The sequence below is a fragment of the Crocodylus porosus genome, unplaced genomic scaffold (genome assembly GCF_001723895.1).
Source record: "Crocodylus porosus isolate Cpor-Errol unplaced genomic scaffold, CroPor_comp1, whole genome shotgun sequence".
In the NCBI taxonomy this organism is placed as follows: domain Eukaryota; kingdom Metazoa; phylum Chordata; order Crocodylia; family Crocodylidae; genus Crocodylus; species Crocodylus porosus.
This window is the reverse complement of record NW_017728910.1, coordinates 854,211-876,410: the sequence shown is the minus strand read 5'-3', so window position 1 is coordinate 876,410 and position 22,200 is coordinate 854,211. Positions and strand designations below refer to the sequence as shown.

At 39.9% G+C, this 22,200-nt stretch overlaps 1 protein-coding gene across 1 annotated transcript in view; it reads right to left on the bottom strand.

Annotated features, from left to right (window-relative positions):
* Nucleotides 1-22,194, bottom strand: part of TSC22D2 (TSC22 domain family member 2) — a 44,245-nt gene extending 22,051 nt beyond the window's left edge. The window contains exon 1 of the mRNA XM_019532580.1: nt 20,074-22,194. Within this exon, the coding sequence (XP_019388125.1) occupies nt 20,074-22,013 (1,940 nt within the window). The 5' untranslated portion in view covers nt 22,014-22,194. The remainder of the gene's footprint in view (nt 1-20,073) is intronic.
* Nucleotides 22,195-22,200: the final 6 nt, after the last annotated feature.

Below are 22,200 nucleotides of genomic sequence, written 5' to 3'. Positions count from 1 at the left end.
AGTATACAAATCAGGTTGAGAGGCAAGCAGTGAACATGCTCCTTTTATAAGTCACAAGAAATCTGCACAAGTGCAAAACTGTCCACACAAACCTCAGCATGTATGCAATCTGCATTTAAGTAATTATAACTGTCCCAGAAGTTCTTTGATTCATGTAAGTTGTTCAAATGGAATGACTGGTAGAAAGCAGCTAAAGGATTCCTAGGAGATCCAAGAATCAAATGGAAAATATTGAGAATGGACATGAGACAACTCAAACAGCAAACAGAAAAAATTACAGCCTTTTTATATACCCTTCAATCTAATTCATCTTCCAGTTCATTTAGAATGTAGTCCTATGAAAACAACTAAAATGTCAAGGGGCATGGAAGATTCAAGGTTCACACAATTTTACATGGGTAAGTGTCACATCTTTGATCACATGCACCCAAGAACCTTGTCTGCCTGTGTCCTTAGACCAACACAGCCATGACCAACACCCTCAAAAATATGGCAGATACACAATTTTACATAACTTTTATAGGCTAGTCAGAGCCATGACTGAAGAACTGAGAAACACTGTTTTAATTGCTATGGTCTTAAGTTTGTGCACTACCATAAAAGGAGGTAGTTTCAGAAACTATGTTTAGTCTTTTGCCATGAGAGCTAGACCAGGGGCTGGAATCCTTTCTTCAAAGACAGGATAAAGTAATATGGCTCATCCCTAAAACTTATCCCTTATGACCCAGCTGCCGCTCCCCTTACCATCCCCTGACACCACATGCTATTGAAATCCAGCTTCCACCCCTCCACCCTGCTCCCCCCACTCACTCCCCAAGTGCTGCTTGCATACTCCTACCACTGAATGCAGCAAGGGACTGATCAAGCCTCTTAGCAAGCCAGATCTGGCCAAAGGCCAAAGGCTGCCAATCCCTTCACTAGACCATTCTGAACTATTGCGGTCAATGCAGAGGTGCTGCAACAAAAATCTACTTATGAACTACTGATAATACAAAAAAAATACTATGAAATGTGTATAATTTGAATCCTATGCTTACATACACTTTACATGCATGCATTTTCACCTTCTAGGAAAAGCCTGAAAGGCCACCCAATATCCCAGCCCCCAACAGAAGTATCAGTTCACTTTGAAACACATCATTTTCCATGGATCTCTGAACTGTGGTCCAAGTTCTGCCACAATGAAGAGGCTAAGAACAGCAAGCGGGACACAGAAGACTCCAAGGCTGGATCCTTACATTTGTAGACAGGCATCACACCCTTGGTTGAACCCTGGCTGCTAGACATTTACAAAGCCACTACAGTTGAATACACATGCTGGGCCCAGATGCTTAGTGAGTTCTGTTTTTGGCATACTTCCATGACAGTCTCCCATTTCCAGAAATAGTACAGCTGTAGGTCCCCATGGGACCACTGCTAGCACCCCAAGACAGCCCAATAGCTTATGCACAGCTGTTCCCAAAATTCTGCTCTTGTGGTTTAAATCAACTGCTCAGGAACACAGGCTTATTAAAGCAGACAGGCATTGATTGCTTTTACAAGTCCTTCTGAACTCCTGGGAGCACAAGAGATAGAGATCATCCAAAATAAACACCTGCTTACGATTTCCTTCCTCAGTTTCTTTAAGGACTGTTAAGCATTCTTTGAGATTTGTTTCCTCTACAGAAGCCAGGATCCTTCCCCTCACTTCACCGGTTGCACAACTTGGCATTCTGGTTCTGATCACTCTCCACAGACCTTCAATGCTCTAGTGTGATTTTTTTATTTTTTTTAATACAGACTTCTAGTCTCATTTGTCAGTCAACACCCTTATCAACATCCAACTCCCCCATCAGGTGATCTGCTGTTTGGTCACCACTTAAGTGGAGTCCAGACTTGAAAAAATCGTTGGTGGGGAGGTGGGGTTGGGAGGGGGGCTTCTATTTCAATGGAATCAAAGTTCAAAAAGACCTTCAAGCATTAGGTCTCAGCAAAAATGAAAAAAAAATTTCCCCAATACAACCTGGGTGTCCCTGCCCAATGTTGAGTATGAAGAACCAAAGTATAGTCACAGAACAGTCTCAGAAGGCATTTATTTGTGTAGTTCAGTATAAATATACGCCCAGTTAAATACAAGCCAGGGAGAAAACACCGATCTCCTCCAAATCAATAGTTAAGAAGTTTTTCCTTCATGGCTTTGAGTAATTTTCTGAAAGATAAGGCATCTTTACTTTGTATACCACACTATTCCACTTTCAGCCTTGCAATGACTGAAAAAAAAAGTTAGATTCCAAGTCTAACCCACATCAGTTTGAAAGTAGTATACCACTTCCTAATCTGAGATAATCAACATAACCATCACATTAATGTCTTGTACTAAAATACTACATTGAGGTTAAAATAAAGAGTTACAACAGTAATGTATGGGACTTGTAGATCAGTCCCCTTGTGGAAATGCACTATCTCGTTTTAAATGATTATACATTCCCTGCATGTTATCAAGTAGGACTCCTACTTCATTCAGTGTACAGGTGAACTGTGCTTCCTCAGGAGGTAGCAAGCATTCCATTGTTTTTATTTAAAAAACAACACAATCATCATGAGGTCTGCAGTCACACCAATCCAATGCCCTGTAAGCCATGTACCGAATATATAATTTCTCGTTTCCTCATAAGTTTTCTATGATACCCATCAATATGGACCCCAAGACTTTCACAAACATTACATGAATTTAGTTCTACAAGACCCCTAATAAAGGTAAAGTAGCATTACTCCTATTTTACAAGCAAAGAGAGAAAGTCTGGAAAGATACAGTGAAAGTAATCAGTGTTTTACAGTTAACATTCCCAGAGCTTTATATTTTATGTCCTTTTGATGCATACCCCACACTGGCTTCACTGGCCCTTGCACCCTGTTCTACTGTACATCAGATGCCAGAATCTCTCAAGTACCCCAATTATGAACACACAAGTAATAAACACCTGGAAAATCCTACATGACTTGCCTCTACCATTGAGTTAATGGTTAATTGTGTGGCTAGGAAAGACTAGAATGTTCAGTGTAAAGAAGAGTTGCATGTTTTGTTTCTGTTTGGGTTTATGTTAACTCCAAGGTTTGGGGTGGCTTAAAAGGACAGGAGGCCATGAGTGGGGTGTCTGGGAGGCCCTCCATGTTATGAGGGGCTAACGCTCAGATACAGCCCTTCAATGGTCTGGCACCACTAGGTGGCACCACAGCCACCCCGGAGGTTAATCTTGGGACTTAATGAGTCTAGTCCCCTCCCCACTTCAACCAAAGGACTTCCCAAGATCACCACTCTGAAGCCTGCACAGCCCAAGCCAGTTCTTACACACTACTGCATAGACAGATTAGGTGGAATTCCCCTTCCCTAAATTTAATGGCACAAGAGCTCTTCCAAAAAGTATTCAAACCTTCTGGAACCCATCATACTAAAAATCCCCACAGGATTCCACAGGAAAATGAATAAAAGATTTATTTGATACCTTAGCCATGGAAGACACCAAATCAAAGCGTGTGTGTGGCAGGGGAGGACAGAAATCATGTCTTTAGACCACCAACCCCTACAACATTTTTTTAAAAATTTGGCCTGACAACAGATATTGGTGCTGTGTTCACACTTGGAACATCACCTTCCTCAGCAATTAAAACACCACTTCGTTTAAAATTGGGAACACTGTAGCAAAGTGTCTTATCTAAATGCCATTTCTTTAGAGATACAAGGAACACAGTATTTTTAATGTTTCCTGTGTATTTGATACCTTTTGTACAATATGTCCTCTCATATCTTAAATTACCGACAAGGTCCTATGGCTCTTAGCTCTACACAAACAAGTTTAATTAGATAAAAGGTGCTAAAGAAAAAAAAAAAAAGAAACCAAAAAAACCCTCTTCCTCCGGAAGCAATTTAAACAGAAAATCATCTGCTTCCAATAATGACTACATTTATTTGCAACATGTCAAAACCTCTTACCATCATTAAGTATGAAAAGTCATGGTTTAAGCCACAAAGCCTTATTTCACAAGCTTCTATTTTTAAAAACGAATAACCTAAAAAGTTAGCTACTCTTAAAGCAAAGTACAAATATGCAAATACATGAAAAGGCCTGAAAGTACATTTGCCTTATGCTGAATTTATCTGCAGCCCTACCTGAGAGGATAATTTAAGAAACTGCATAAAAAACACTTCTCATTGTTCTACTCCAAACTTCTGCTAGAATATAAAATTTTGATTGCTGGTGTGTGGGGGGTGGTAAACCTTTGAACTTGACAGGAAGAACTCCCCCACAGGAAAAAAAGAACTAAGCCACAACTGAAGTAACAAAAAAAGAAGTGGTGACTGATGTACAACACTAATTTCTAAATTACAGCATTGTACTTGAGATACTTATTGTTATGATCACATAAAAAAGTTAAACGGATTGCAGAATTGCCAAAAAAAAGTTCATAGTGTTATCTTATTTTTGTTTTTAAAAAATCTTGAGCTTTATAGAGATCTCTGTGACTACCTATTCTCTTACATGGAGTCAGAATAGTAGAACATGGCCTGAAAGCTGCTTTGTTTGTTACTTGCTGTAATACAAAAGTATTCAAAGGTAGCTCTGAATGACTTGTCCAGAGACAGGTAATTTACTGTTAGACCAAGCTAGTATTCTGAGCTGACCATTATTTATGGTCAGTATTCTCCAAGTTCTCAGTATTCAAAGTATTCTCAGAGGCCAGCATTTGGGCTGGGCCCTCAAAACAATTCCACGGAGTTGGAGCTGGAGAGCCAGAAAGGCTTCGGCAGGGAGGACAAGAGAGAGGGCATTTTACTGACAACTCAGAGATCAAGTCCCATTTTTCAAATGCGCTCTTCTTCTCCATATAGAAAATCAGATACAAGACTGGTCCTCTAGGAATTCTCTTCAAGCCCACAAATCACTCCCCACCTCCCACCCCCAGTGTTGGCAAATAAAAAGTTCAAGTGTTGTGTACTGGACTGATCTACAAGTTTGGGTTATCCATTAGGTAGAAACTTCATTTGAATGAAGCATGTCATGTCCTAAAACTGGATTTTTCTTTTTCTGACATTAGATAGGGAAATGAAATAATCAGTTCTTATGACCCTGTTTTCACAAACATGTTCCCAGCAATAAACTTAGAAACTCAGCACCAGGCTCAAAAAAATGGCACACAGTAAGTTTTCAGCAGCTTGCTTTTTAAAAAAACACAAGCAAGCCATCATTTATGAGATCACATTTAACTATTCCAGTTCCTTTACCCATTTCCATGTCTGTTTTCTAATTAAGAATTACATGCCCCAATACTTCTGAAATGAATACCAAGAACAGCTTTCATGCTACAGAAATTTACTCTATATAAAAGTACAAACATTGCTATTTTCATCTGACTGGCATTTTAACTTTACTAAAAACACAGCAAAAAAGAGAACTTATTCTAAAGGAGTCCAAAACCACCATCTTTTAAAAAGCTGGTATATGACAGTCAGACACTACTTCAGTTATGGATGGCAGGTATTGGCCTCTGCAAATCAGCATGCCCATGTGCAAGGTGTGCACTTGAAATGCACTGCTCATTTCCTTCAGTTATCGAGACTGTACAAAACCAACAATGAACACAGAACAGTCACATCACATATGCAGAAGCACAGAAAACAGGCAAGTAAGGTGCAAATATTGGGAGGAGTGATATCCTGTAATCAAGGCTTAAGTGAGATATTCAGAGCATGCAGCACCAGTTTCTCTTCACCAAGAAGCTCTCTGAAAGAACAGCATTCAGCTACTGATACATAACTGAACATGACTAATTAAAGCAGCTCAAAAGACAAGAAGCAATTTGTGGCTTCTAGAAGAGCTGCATGCAATTTCAGCAAGCAGAATCTGGCCCTTACGGAAAAAAGAGAGACTGGCAAGGAAGAACTACATGTTTATAAATTTTAACTGAATATCAGGTAGAGTCCAAAAATTAAAAAGCGTATTTTCAGAAAGTTTTCTAGTGAGGGGAAAAAAAAGAAAAGAAATAGGACTGTTCTTTCTTTGCAAATAAAATTTACTCAAGTATACAAAATGCAGACCAGCATAAATGAGTCTTTAAGAATTATTTACCTTAGTTGTATAGCACTCAGTATTTACCTTCATACTGGAAACAAGTGTCTGCCCTGAAATGACAACTAGAATAGAAACATGACACAGTAGGTAAAACGACATGAAATGTTTCTGTTTCCTGTGTGTCATCAGAAGACAGGCACCATAACATGTTCCTCTGGTAGGTACACATCCATTTAAAAAAAAGGTTTACTGATCTATGAGGAACCCAAAGTTGAAATAGGCAAAGAAAGCCCAAGGAGAGAGGGAGACCACATATTGAAGAAAAGCATCAGTATCATGCTGTTGTACACTAACAGACACTGTGGAGTTTTACTGCAAGTTTAATTTTAGGAGGGTTTTTTTATTTACTTTAACATTGTTAGTCTCAAAAGGTGTTGACTATTTATACTGACCATAAGTGAATAACAAATAAAATTCACGATTTTCGGATAAGAAATGCAAGTTAAGTTGAACTTACAAGCAAGAAGAGATTGCAGTGTCACGTAAGCAGCCAACAATTGGAACAAAGACGTTGGTGACATCTGGCCTTCAGATGAAACATCAGGTATGAATGGTTTTAACAACTAAGCCAATTAAGTTGTACAAGATCATCACGAGATTATAGCAGCATTTAGGGCATAAGAGGAGGAAAATTTAATTTAATATCCAAATTCTCTCTGTTCCTCTTCTTCTACCTAAAGGATGTTTCACTTTCCTTTTATTTAGATACCCATCCTTTTCATGTTGCAGTCAGTGAACAATAAATCAACCTTCACTTAGCAATTCCATTTGCAAGACAGTAAAACAGAAAACAAAAACTGGTGGTTCCTTCTGTTTATTAAAAGTTGACAGTTACATAACTCATCAGCAAGCACTTCTTTAGAAATCCATCCTACTTACAGCACTGCCCTGCAACTGCCAACAAGAATTTAGAATACTGTAGATTTCACATTTTTATAAGTAGAAAATAAAATCTCAAAACTTCTCAGAATTGTGATCTCTAGTTATACTACGGTATGACAAGTAGTAGCCTTCCAACTGAATTTAAGCAGCAGAAAATCTTTACAATTTTCCATGGAAGGATTTCTTATTTCTGTAGAATAAAAATACAGTATTTTCCAACTGAAGCTGCAAAAGATTTTTTTTTTTTTATGGAGTGAAAGAGCCATCTAGCTCCAATACCAATTACCCCCCAAAAAACAAACAAACAAAACAACATAAAACAAAAAAAATATGTAAAAATTGTGGTGGGATTTTTGTATCTCATGGTTTTTAAAACTGAAGACATTTGAAGAAATTGACCAAGTCTGATCTTTAGATACTGAGGGCCCAACTCTTCCCTCCTCCCCAGCAAAACGTCTATCTTCTGCAGACACCAACAACAGCGTCTTGAAACAACAGTGACTGCTAAGACCTTACTTCCTCCAACTGCCTTCAGAAACTGTGAAAATTAAGCACCTACACTGAATAAAGTTGCTTTACCCAGGGAACCAGGAAGTCTCTTATTTTGAAACTGCTCAGGGCAATGCCAGGAGCACAGGTCCTGAACAGTTCTATTTGCCTTTAACTTTGCACCACTATGTTTCGCTTCAGCAAGGAAACTTAAGTTCCATCTAGTAGTTCTCATCAGCCCTCCTACGTCTGACAGCAAGATGCTGGTGAAGGTCCTACCCTGTCAAAAAAAAAAAAATCATATGGTCTCTAAAAGAGAGAAAATATGAAACGGGGGGGGGAAGGGGGATATGCAGCATAAGGAAGTTCACTAAAAAGCCAAATTCTCTCCTTGCAAGCTTGGTCCCTGGAGATGCTGTCATCAGCTCTCTTATTTCCCTTATCTATTTTGAGGATGAGGCACTATTTAAACTTACAACATTTTTTAACTATTATGGGGGAGGGGGGGAGAAGAAGGCACAGAAGAGACAGACTTTCAAAAACTGGAAAGGGAACCCTAGTATGACCAAAAGGCTGGAGTCATAAAAAAGATGGGAAAGGGGTTGGGAGGAGAAGAGGACCAGCCTTGGATTGTTACCTCTTAAATACTCATTATCTAGGTGCTGAGGGACATTCAAAAACACAGTTACAGAACAGCAAGCTGATAATCCATTTGTCTTAAGCTTAAAAAACCTGAGATAGAGAGAGAAAGAAAGAGAGAGAGTCTCAAGTAGTAAATGCTGAAGCCCAGCTCTGTTTACTAGCAACTCTGGTTCCCTCCCCCACCAGGGGTCAAACATCTTTCTCCTCGGTGTTGCAAGTTACATGTGAAGGGAGATACGATATGCATTCCTACTTGCAGGAAAATTAAAGCAACCAAGCATGAAGGGTCTATTTTGGTACAAGATGAACACAAAGTCAAAGAGACCAGATTAGCTGTTTTAATGCATACCATTATTAGACCGATGCAGTTCGCCTGATCCAGCACGTTTACTACCCAAGAATGGACCTAAAGTTAACTGCTTTTTTTCCTTTTATTCCAGGGGCATGTCACAAACATGGACCTTCGTTATCAACTGGGATTGAAAGTTAGCTTTTACAAAGGACAAGTTTTAAATTTTAATTTAATATCTGAAAATCTGAAAGGCCTTTTCTTTACAGGGAGGGGGATTTCATTCGACTGCCATTGTGCAATAAGACAGGATTATTAAATGCTGAATTGGGAGTTTTCACTTCTGCCTGTTGTTGCATCCTGTCAAATAATATGCTCCAGAACATAAGCTTGCCCAGGGTACTATTTTTGCTCCATCTGATGGGGAAAAAGATGAGACCCAAGCATTTAAACAAAAAGCTGGGGAATTCAACTGTTTACCTATCTGAAAGAGTGCAAGGTGCAGTGGCGCATATTTGTTTTAAAGCAGCAGTTCCCCACCTTCACTTGCCTAATACCAAGCAAGTAACACGTTGTAGATATCATACAGTGCTTTCTTCATCAACGTAGACTTTAAACATTTAATTTCCTGTGGTTATAGACAGTATTTGAGGGTCCTCATGGGCAGCATACCACCCATGAGCCACTGGTTAGGTTCACTCCTGGAAAGTTTTTTTTACACTGATAGTTAAAGATCTTCTCATATAAAGAAAGAGTTCATTTTTAGAGAAGTAAGCCTTACTTGGTTACATCAGTAACATGGGCAAAAGAAAAACCTGGGCTGAAAGTGATTCTACAATTCTTTGAAATTCAAATTAAAAAAGACCACTAAGCTATTCCATGATGCATGATTTAAAGCATTAAGTACAACTGGTTTATAATAAAAGAATACATGCCATTGTTTGTTGTAACCAAAACTTGAAGCAGCATGAAGAACAAGCATTAAATAAATTAAGGAATGCAACTGCAATCAGTATACAGAAACAACCATTCTGCAGTTTGGAGCAGGGAAGTGTACTGGAACATTTAAAATACTCAACAAATCCTGTTTTGCCTTTTTTACATTCGTTTCTCATTGCTAACAACTAAAAAGATGATATATTAATTCTGCTCAGTTAAGTCTTAAAAAGGCAACAGTAAAATATATTTAATTCAATTGGTACTGGACATGGAGAATGCAAATCTAATAAAGAAAAGAAAGTGGGGTGGAGGATGGTAAGTAGTAGGGAAATCAGTGCTATACAAGTCAAAGATAGCATCTACTTTGTCTGATATGCCACTTTTGTGGGAATATTTCAGTCAATTTACGACTTGTATGCTGCTGCTAGTATAGTTTATATCTTTACGCACACCAAATATGGACCACAAAATGAAGTTTATGAAGAGCTCCGAGAACATTTTCTTTGCCCGTTCAGTCTAAGAAGCAGGTAGTATGCATGAACATATAAATGAAAACTACATTTTTCCAGAAGTGTAGTGAGCAAGCTTGCTGAAAAGAGCTTTCTAAAAACACCCAGCATTTTAGTTAAAGCAGCTTTCCTATATTAATGTAGCATATTCACTTCCCAGAATTTCCCTCCAGCAGCAGGAAAGCCTACTGATCTATTAGAGTAGGTCTTGTTCTGTCTGTACGTATCTCATTGGAAGCAACATCAGTCAAACCGGGAGTGACCATATTCTAGAAATCTACCAGTAATAAAGATAAGGTGCTTCACGTAGCCAATACCAAAAACTAAACTTACAGGTTATAATCACAGAAGATGGATACATAAATACTTTCTAGTGAAGAGGGGCCTGAGAAGTCTTAATGTGGATAAAACACAACCCAGCATTATTTATTCTTATTGTCAGGTGGATTGATCTACATACTTTCCTGCTAGGAATAAGGAAGCTTCCAGAAACTGAAGATAGATTTTCCTATTCTTATGTTCAAGGATAATCAACATATTGCAGGGAGGTGTCCAAAAGCAACATGTACCAAGGAAGAAGTAGTATGAATGTGTAAGAATTTAGCTACTGGCCTACTGAGCAACAGTGTGCAGAATCTGCTGGCCAAAACCACATCTGATGAGAGCTGCATATCCAAGGTGTTGAATTTATTCAAAGTACAGATAAAAAAACTCCCCAAAAAACCCATCAGGTGGCTACTTTCAATCTCTTTTTAGATTGTATCCTACACTCCACTGTCCTCGATGCACAAACATTTGAAGGAGGGAAGCTTCTGGTTTAACAAGCTTCTATCCATAAACAGAAAGCCTTTGCTGAATTCTTCTTGAATGAGAGAATAAAATTTCCTGAAATGTTCTGTGTGTAGTATTTGTACAGATGATTTATAACCATATAGTCTGTTGTTTCCTTTGGCAGCAGGACATAAGGAATATCAAAACATCTTCAAGAGAAGAATTCTAAGGCATAACCCTCTCTGTCCTGAAGGCCATCAGCCCAAAACCTCTCAAATTCCTGGATCCTGTCTCTTGAAGAATCATACAGGGCTCGGACATCTTCCAGACACCTACTTGAAATCAGTGACAGACTTGCCAATGACATCTGCTTCTGCCCTTCCCATGCTTTATTACATCTACCTTTAACCCATAAATCCAATAAGTTTCTACTTCATTGATGGCAGAATATGTACTAAATCCGAATTCTTATTTTGTATTCATTACAGCTAGAACTACTATTCTCTCTTGCCCCTCTAGTCATGCAGAGAAGTTCTAGATATACATTATATACTAAAACTTGATACTCATTTTCAGTGCAGATTTGACTTGCGTTAACCCTAGACTTCTAAACTGCTGCTTAAAAACATGAGCAGAAGTCAGAATATAAAACAGACTAGAGAAATTAACAATAATGTTCCCCATAATATTAAGAACCGTACATTTTTCACAACTTTCAATACTTCAGTCATACTTCGTTCATTAGAAATTAAACTTGTGAATGTCAGCCATGACCTAAGATTGTTTACATTGAAGACATCAATTTTGTTTCAGTAGTGTTGATGATTAAACAGGCCCTCCCCCAACTCCTGTTTTGTTATATTGTGTCCACCTCCACCACTGACACTCAGTCACCTACAATCCAAGAGCTGAATCGAATATTCCAAGAAGTCAAAACAAGATGTCAAGATGTCTCCACCCTAATAATGCCATCATCCTGTCCCAAAAGACCATAAGACATCATTACGCTATTGTGCAGTAAGTCCCAACCCGATCTTCATCTGCTTTTCCCATTCCACATGTACAACCATCTTTCCATCCCACTTCTCCCTCAGACAAAGAACAAAACTAACCTGTTTCTTTTGGACTGCATCTTCGCTTCAGTTCACAACCCCTAATAAATATATCAGCAGACAAACTCACACGCTGGCTAGCTATCACCACACTTGGGAAGAGAAAACAATTTTCTATCACTAAAAGTAGTCTAGAAATTTCCCTACCCGATAGTTGCAGGAAGAGCTCACAAAACAGAGCTGGGACATGATATGCCAGTGACAATGCATTCTCTCATAACCTCTAAAAATATGGAATTCTTATGATCTCACAACAAACAGCAACAATCAGATTCTTGGTGATTTTCAATGCTGTCTTTCATGCAGCAACAGGATAAGCCAACAGCAAAGCTGCTGATCTAATGTTAGGTTGATGTAATTTATCTACATAGCAAAATGTACTATTCATTCACTCAAAGATCCTTTTTGAGTTCATAAAGTATGCAGGCTGGATGGAAGAGGGGGAAGGGAAAACCAGCCTTACACTGCACTAGTAGTTATCCTGGATCTAGAAGAATTACGTCTAGGACCACTTCAATATTAATACCTCAAATCATTTACCTCAACTCACTCACAGTTAAAGAAAGGGTATCAACTGCTGCAGAGTACATGATCTAGATGTATTTTCCAGAATAGCAAAAAACAAACCGTCACATTGTTTTAGTGTTTGTAGTAAGTTTGCTGAAGTTTCATACTACCTTAAAAGTACAGGTTCACACACTTTTGGAAGAGATTCATAGGAAGTTTCTTACTGAATATCAATGCTTGTTGACATACAGCAAGCACAGAACTTACATAATTTTTCACCATGAATAAAAACTAGGGATTCAATTTATAACTTAATATGGGAAATTATCAGAACCACTGACTACAATGAAACTGTAGTTTCTTCCTAAAAGTGCTAGGTTGGGAGGGGGGTGTTAATTTTTCTTTTGCAATTTCTTTTTCACTGCAATGCCACCTGTGGTCATAAAAAAAACAAAAAATCTACAGCATGTCTCAAAAACATTATTATTCAGTTCTTACATTCTGGGCTATATTCCAGGTCTGATAGGTAAATTTTGACCACCTACATTCTCAGACACTTTATATGCACCTTCTCCAACCTACAACCCACCCCCAAAAGAAACTACATTTTTCTCGTTCAAAACAGCTTCCATGAAATAGGTGCTATATTTCTCTCTCAGGGAAGTGGCTACCTTTTTTTAATAGTAATGAAAAGTACTTTGATTCCATTAGTGAATGAAGATTAAAGATTTGTAGTATTTAAGCACAAAAAAGCTATCAGAAATAATAAGTTAAAAAGACAAAGTGGCATTTTTCGGGCGTACTCCATACATTTTAAAGTTTAACTTGCACCTACCGCAGCCAGCATATTTAAGTCCTGTCCATGAAATAGGCTGTTTTACTTTGTTCATTTAGCAGCACTCGACTCAACTTCCATGTTTTCCTATTGGTTACAGATACCCTTTAAAAAATCATGGAAAACCAAAAACGGAAATGTTAGGAACTCCAGGATCCAGTAAGATGCTCTACCATGAAATACTGAAGTGTGTTACTCAATTTAAGAGTATTCAGGTTGGCAATTTTATTTTAAGTATTTGTTGAGGGTTCTACATCCCATTTTTGCAGTTAAGTTTTTCACCCTACAGAAGGTATTGTGAAACCGAAACATCTTAAATGGCCCTTTTTTACTGAAAATAAAAAGGAAATTTGTTCATTTCTCCCATCTCATTTAGTTAAATGACATGCTACTTGCATGTGAATGTCATTTATTACTGCAGACTTTAGCATTCACTTTAGGAACCTGGCTCCAAATAAACATGAGTTTCAAATTATGTTGTTTTGGTCATTTAATGGACTAGAGCAGTGTTTCTCAACCCATGGGTCATGACCCAAAAGTGAGTTGCAAGAATGTATCAAAAGGGTTGTGAACAAACTTTAAAAATGGGTTCTCCTTTAGAGGAGAAAAATGCAGAAAACCGTGGCTTTTCCTTTGCAGACTGCCAGAGTTCCAGGCCCTGTCCCACACACCACTCCACTCTTGAGCCCCTCACACAAAGGGACTGGGGGGCAGTGGGTCGGGAGTGAGGCGCACTGGGTTGGGACTGTCCACTGATGTTTACACATGGGTCCTCGTAGAAAAAAGTTTTGAGAACCGCTGAACCAAAGGAAGCATTTATGCACCTGAAGATACTTATGGTCTGAAAGAAGGCTTGCCTATGTTTGGCTCTGGCCTGCTTCTACAACACTCCCTTCACCTCTGCTTAGACAGGACCCTTGACTGGAAAGGCTGAAACATTTAAGATGTGCAGCTGTGGTGGAGTTTAAGGAGTCTCAGTATGCTTATGAAGAAAGCAAGAATGGGATAGTATTCAATAACAGTACAATTCAAGTACTGCCTACTGATTCCTATTTGCATAATCCTTTTATTTTTCTGATGGAATAGAGCATATAATATGCACCCTGACTAAGATATAAAGAGGCCCTTATCAAAGTTATGTTAATGTCCATGGCAGGTTTTGTTCTTATATTATGAATGAAGTCTCAAGAGCTCAGTTTTTACCAATTATAATACTTTATCAGCAACAATTAGCACACTATACAAATAAACCATTTAGCTGAATGGAGAGATATATTCCGTGAAGAGGTCCTTACAATCAGGTTTTCAACAGTCTAGCTGCTGTAGTTGACAGTTCACAATTGCAGCCATTCATTAGAGTTCCTGGAATATAGCCTGTACAGTTCACACTGGTCAGCTATCTTTGGAAAATGATCTACACTGCTCCTTTTCCAACATGCCTCATAATATTTTGCCCCCAAAGGCTGCCAAACATGTAGGAGGTTTGAACAAGCTTTCTCAGTAATGTATTCTTTTAAGTGGCAACATATATTACAAGAGCCAAAATGCAATATTAAGCCAGCTGGTATGTTCAAATCCAATAGATAAATTTCAGCATTAGAATATGCTGCATTCTCTACCTCTACAAGTCTAATACTCCATTACTGTGATTTTAAGATGACATGGTGCTTTATTTTGTGCCATATATTAAGTTCAGTATAAAACAGAAAGTTAGCCAAGATGGGTGTTTTGATTCCCAGCTCCCCCCGACATCTCTTCCTCAGTATTTGATAGAAACATCATGTAGTAGTTCAGACAGTTATGACTGCCCCAAAGGTACTGTTTCCTCCATCCACGTGTATTGTTCCATTTTATACCACCCATGGCCTCATTTGGAGAAGAACAGGAACTAAAACTATTTGTTATGCAAGTTACGAAAAGGAACCTGAAGCCTAGAGCTTCTCTCTCTTTTGGCAAATGTTTTCTAGCTTCAAGTGCCAAAATCAGGTTTAAAAAAAACCTTTGTTGCATACTTTTTTCTATTTTTCCCCCTGACATGAAATTTCCTGACTAATCATTTCCTCATTATTCATAAGGTCAACAGTAGGACTAGCTACAAACATCTTATAAAATAACTTGCCTGGCTGTTCAGCTAGGTTAACAGTTTTTTGGTGATGTGGAAAACCTTCTCTAAACAATAAACTGATCCAAAGTAGTCTACACTCTAAGCTACCACACATATTACTGCCAAAGACTTAGTTGGTAGTGAACCATAACAATACAGGTATTCTCCCTTCCTTCCTTTCTCAAAGTGTCATCCTTTGTACAGATTCTCCCTACCTCTGTATACCAGAAGTGTAAATTTAAAAAGAGGGTGGGATTACTGTACATTTTAAACTTAAAGAAAATTTAGCGATTTAAGGCAAATGATGAGCTGTTTACAAAATAAACCAAAGCCCATTTGAGCTACACAGGATTCCTTGAGGAACCAGTATTTATGGACATTCTTTCTGAGATCATTCTTTATTGAGTTACAAGTACTGTGTGAAGACTGACATTTAATCTGAGGTGTTGGACCAAGGGTAAGCATCTGGCCCATGTGTTCAATCTATCTCATGGGAAGCATCTGACATGGTCCATATAATATTCTGGTTGTTTAAAAACTAAGCCTTCACACTTTAGGGCTCCTAGCCCACACTGGGTGCAAAGTAAACCCTCCAAATGAGCCAAGGGTAAATTAACTCAGTCTTAATTTCCAGAATCTGCATACAGCCTGAAACATTAATTTTCAAAATGTGATGCCCCTTAGTGTCTTATTAATTATATTAAGGTGTCAATTCCAAGTCCAATGAGGACATCAGGGTCTACATGAACTAGTTCACAGCTGATCATTTTATCTGCTAAAATGGGTGGGAGCAAAGTCTCCTCTGGGGGCTGGAATCTAAGTGGCTGAAAAGAGGAGAGGGGAAAAACAACACAGAGAAAAGAGAACAGAAACAAACAAGACAAAAGAGCAGTCATTCTCCAAGTGAACGTTTTCTCACCAAGTGATAGTGAACTTGAGAAGGTACTGAAGAAATAGAAGTTAACTACACAAAGGCCATATTCTCCCCTTGACCTTTTTTTTTTTTTTTTTAATAAGCTTTCTGTTGACATCATTGGAAGCTGTGCTGTTATTTAAAGGAAGTGAGTATTTCTAAATTTATACATCAGCACATGCACCATAATTTAGACTGGGATTCAGTATTGAATGATTTTGATACATTCTGTTACACTGTCAGTCTACTGAATGAATTTTCTACTTACTGTCACTATTATTATGGGGGGGGGAAAAAGGGGGGGAGAGGAATGCAAGCTGTTTTTTTTTGCTGCATACAATCTCCACTGAAGTCTGTGCAGTTAATGTGGTTCACTTACATTTTTTCAAAAGTGATCTCTTTGGGTGTGTACACACGTTGTAAATTCGACTTAATTTCAGCCACATCAGCTCCTTTGGCATGGTGACAGCCATCTTGTGAGCTAAGTCAACTTAACTAATGAGACTCAATACAATATACCCCAGAGTACTGCACCGCATTTAAGCCAACTCTGCTCCATATACATGGGTATGCTCTGACAGTTAAGTCGATTAAGCTCAGTCTAGCTTTGAGCTAAACTGTTCTCGGTGGTGGCAGATAACAGAACAAAGAGCAATGGTCTAAAGTTGCAGCAAGGGAAGTTGAGGTTGTTAAGAAAAACTCTCTCACTAAGAGGGTAGTAAAATGCTGAAACAGGCTACCCAGAGAGGTTCTGGAATCTCCACCCTCGGAGGTTTTTAACACCGGGTTAGACAAAGCCCTGGCTGAGATGATCTAGTTGGGGATGGTCCTGCTTTGAACAAGGTGTTGGGCTATAGCCTCCTGAGGTCCCTTCCAACCCTAATTTTTTTTGATTCCGTAACTTTAAAAAGTTAAGTGGGCTTAACTGTCAGAAAGTTAGTATGTGTGAACACACCCTTAAATAGCTTGCTAACTGTTCAAAGTGACCTGTGAACCTTGTGAGAGTTCAGATTCACAAAGTTTATTCGAACAGCAAGGAGCAAAAGTCATATAAGTTAAGAGTTGACTTTTAAGTACTCTGATTTCTGCCTTTCTACATTTAATATTGCCCCAATCCCACAAACAGTAATTGTATGGGCACAGTAGCACCTTAAAGACAAGTTTGCACCTTGCTTCAGTCTCATGACCAAGTACAGGGTACTAGGTCCACTGAAGGTGGCTACATAGCACTACTGTGTGGCATTGAGAAATTGGCATGTATTAGCTATAGTAACCCAATGAACTGCTAAGTTTTGATCAGGCTCTGACACACAATGTTTGTATGTGTACATCCATAGACAAATTTAAGACATACTGTTACCTATTATATTTGTCAAATACAAAAAAGGGGTGGGAAGGAAACAAATATTCAGATATTATAGCAGTCTGCCAAAGCCAACAGTTTCCTCCCTCACTTACTTTTAACCAAGCTTTTACCTAGTTTGTAGGAAGTGTCTCTTGCCCTCTATTACTGTGCAAAAGATGCAAATGGGGAAGTGACAACACAGAAGAAATGGCAGTGCCACCCATAAGCAGAACTATCACATTAAAAGATTATAAGAATCATTTTATGTACTCTCCCAGTTATGATAACCTTACTTTACCAACCATATACTTTCAAGTGCTTCATGTAGGGAACCAAGTTGCCTAAGTCAATTACTTTCTTACACCTCAGCCCTGCAAGGTATTCCATTTGGGAAGATTTTCACACAGCCTCACTCACATCCCACTCCACAGAGAATTATTTGTGGAAATGGAGCTTTGGTTTATACTCTATAAAGTAAGAAGGAAGAGAACTTCAAACAGCTGAAAGAAAAGATGGACTTGGAGGGACATCCTGTATCATCCCTGGAAAAAAAACAAACAAACATCAAACAGCTCTCTTGTACTGCACAGACTAAGGAAAAAATTTTTGTATACAACAAACATTTATTCTACTTGGATGTCACACCAAGTAGGAGTCTATCACTGAAAAGTATGAGGATCTTGAGAAACGGGAGTTGGGGTATACTACAGGACACTAGAAATCACAATTAAGGCAGGAATTCAAAATACAGCTGCAAAGTCACAACCTATTTCTGAAAACAGTACTTTTTTGCCTTAAAAACAAGACTATGAATGGAATAAGTCTACACTACTACTGCCGTAATTTTGGAAGACAGAAATATTTCTAATGTTTCCAAAGACAAATCATGGAGTTGTTGAATTAGAAGAAGCATCCTAGTACAAGACTCAAAGACAAGACTAGCAAGACAATATCCAGATAGGAGGCCTTGTAAAAGCCTGATACTGTAAAGATATCTATAAAAATAATCTTTTGAGGTAAGCTACCAGGGATCCAATAACTTCCAGTTTTTATGAACAGAGAGCAAGTTATAATTTTGAATACCCAAAGTGTTGAAGTCATTATCCAATTAGTCTCCCATTTATCACCTGTACTCCAAACTCTTACTGTGATTTCCATGGGACATCAGATCATATGCAGGTAGTAATTTCACATTTAATACTGAGTTCCTGTAAAATAGTAAGCAAACCTCAGCCTTCTAAAAGGGGAAGCCAAATACTAGAGAGACACATCATTAAAGGCAACAACTATGACAAGTGCTAGTGGAATCAAGCCTAACATATTTTGGTTTAGATCTCATAAGATGCATAGTACATTCACATTGTACTTCTCTGCCCATTTGCAGCAAGTTTAAACAGAAGTACTATGAGTAAACTAGACTTTTACACTTCCAAGGAATGTGAAAGTTACATGACAGTTCTTTGAATATCAAAATATTACCTACCATGACAAGGTTATTCCTGTTTTCAAAGAAATGATAAGCATATTTCACAAAACTGAGGAGAAGGCAGAAATTTGTGTCAAAAGTTGTATAAGATATAAAGCAAGCTAGTAACGCAAGATTCTCCAAGAGTATCTCCAATGCTTGGATCATTACTTTCTCTGAAAACTCTTCAAATCTGACCACATTTTACTACCTTAGATTATTCATTCATCCAGCAGTAATACCAGTCAAGATTCTAAAAGTTCATCTGCAATCAAAATAAGTCCTAATTCTTTCAAGTCACACAGGACATTTGTTAACGGACTCATATTTTAACACTTTCCTAAAAGCAATAAGAATCTGGCAGTTCCTAACAGAGAAACTCCATTCTCATTATTTCTGGACTTGCATGTGTATCAATGAAAGGAAAAAAAAAAAAAAAAGATCCCCCCATGCGTGGCAATGCCAAAAAGGAAATGGTCATCATTTTCATTCCATTTAGAGAATTGCCACATCAAGGGAACTTGGAACATTTCAACTATAATACATACAACAGGAATAATTCAAAATGCAGATATTCCACACAGTGATTTAAACCGCCATTACAGTTGAAGTTTGTGACTTTTTTTTTTTTTTTTTTAAAGTTGGTTGGCATTATTTTACCTCACAACCGACAGATGCAGGGTTAATTTAAGAAAATGCTTCACCATCTCTTCAACATAACCAAGAGTTGTATTGCAGTCTAGCAATTTTGATATTTAGATAAACCATTCACCTGATTTAACATCTGAAAGGGGGTGGGCACTAAGGGGGAGACGGTGGAAGTAGAAGAGGGAAAAGTAAGAGTTACTTCTTTACATACATGCTGCATATAACCTAAAATTTAGGAGAAGTCATCTCCTACTTGGAAACAGGTATTATTTGGGCACAAGATTTTCTCTCTAACATGGGTTCCTCAGATTCATAAATGTAAGACTAGCAATTTCAGAGGAATCCATATAAGCTTCACTATTGATCTACTTTTTTTCTGGTGTTCCATAATTACCTTAGCCCTCATGACCATTCTTCAGTGTTATCTGAAATCCTGATACAAAAGGATAATTAAGCTTTTTAAATTATTATTAATAAAGGGTAATGATTTTCAAGTTGTAATAAAATATTTCATACCTGTCTTCGTCACCATCAACGGGAATAGATATGCCAAATACAGAGCTGGCAAAACTGTTCATAGGAGTACTTGCAGGTAAGTGAAGAGGATTCGTTAAAGTGTCCGGAACCGGAGGCTTCACGTGAGGCTTATTTTCAGCAATGAGAGAAAGTGGTGGCTGAGGTAGGGGTTCTGATTTTCTTCTAGTATCGTCAATTTGACCTGCTAAGGTTTGTGTTTGAGTCTGAAACTGTCCAATATTAGACTGTGGCAAATTTGTAGGTACATTAGGAGTGCCTTGCATTACTGAATGTCCAGCATGTTGTTGGACAACACTGGTACTCCTACTTACAGACGTATGGCTGGTCAGTTGTGACTGAACTAGAGTAACAGGGACATTTGGCATAGTAACAGAAGTGGTAGACACACTAGGCACACTTGTACCGGGCACAACTGCAGGCACGTTCTGAACTCCAGAAACTATGGCATGAGGAGCACTAGGCATTCCAGACACTTGACTACTTCCACCCATTTGATGCTGAGTCATAGATTTCTGTTGCACAATCCCTGTAGGTCCAATGTTTTGCTGCACCACACCTCCTTGCTGGGGAATGGCTGTCTGACTAGGAGGTGCCTGGCCACTCTGCATTAATCCTGACCCCTGTCCCACTGCTTCACCAGGCTGGGGTGAAACGCCCATCATTGGTGCTCCCACTGGTGAGGGATTCTGGGCAGCCACCTGGCACACAGGAAGGCTGGAAGCCCCAGTACTTGGAACAGAGCCTGTAGTAGCTTGTGGGATAGTTCCTTGAGACTGCATAACTGTCACGTGTTGCATGTATTCTGCCTGGCCAGAAGGCTGTGTCGGCAGTAGATGTACTGAAGGAATCTGGGGTTGAGAATAAGTAAATTGCTGAGGCTGACTCACAGGGACATTTGCTGGCTGCACCTGCTGCTGTGGTACCGTCAGGCTAGGCTGGGAGATTGTTACATTCGGCGGTGGCATGCCTTTCCCGTTGGGTCCAGCCTGTACAACGCCCTGTGCATTTACCTGCGGCTGGGATTGCTGCGGTGGCACCAGCATTTGCTGACTTGCTACTGGAGCCCCAGAATACATGGGCTGAGCAGTACTTTGTGGCATGGCCCCGCCTACAGGCTGCTGCTGCTGCCCAATGACAAAATTAGGTTGCTGTGGAGAGGGCTGGTTCATTTTCTCTGTCTGGAGCAGCTGTGACACAGCAGTAAGGGAGCTGTCAGCTATAGACTCAGAGCCGTGTGCTGAGGATGGCACGGCCGAGACCACTACAGAGCCTCCCGTGGCACCCAGCCCACTGTCCCTTTCTTGAGCAGCCTGATCAAAGGTGCTGCTATGTCTAATGCAATCTCCAGTCCTAGACAGGACACCACCACTGTCTGAGTCCCGGTCGTAGTATTCCATACACGTCCATCGGCCCCGCCTATAGGGCTCCCCTGTGCCATGGTCCAGCTTGATCACCCTGAAGCGTGAACTACATGCAGCTGCTGCCACAGTCCCAGGAGCAGCAGCTCCTGCTACAGAGGACAGAACCTGGACACTGCTGCCCCCTGCCACTGGGGCCAGGGCCACTGGGGGCACCGCAGTGCTTTTCGGCACAGCCCCCCCATTGGCAGCTGGTGCCCCTCCTGGGGCTGAGGCAACCAGCTGCCCATCCAGAGGGAGGTTGGGGGACACCGTCCCAGGAGTCTCAGCCTCACCCACATTGTTGAGGGTCTCCTCAGAGGAGCTCCGCTCACACACGTCCTCAGGGCCATAGTCAGTGGCCCGCGACACATCGAAGATCTCAGAGGAGACATCCTCGGTGCGGGACTCGTCGGGGTCGTCCAGGCTCTCCGTGTCCTCCGTGATGCTGCTGGCCACCTGCGCCGTAGTCACACTGGTGATCTGGAAGCAGCTCTTTTTCTTGGCCGGCATCTTGGACATGGCGCCTCCAGAGGCAGCGGGTTCGGCGCCCCCGCGGGCCGCGGCGGGGTAGGGGAGGGGACCGGCGAGGCTGTCACGCTCTGCGGGCTGGGACCTTGGCGCCGCGGCGCATCCTCCGGCGGCACCTTCCTCCTGCGGCGGCTCGGGCGCGGCGCCCCGGCTCCGCAGGCCCAGGCCGGGCTGGGGG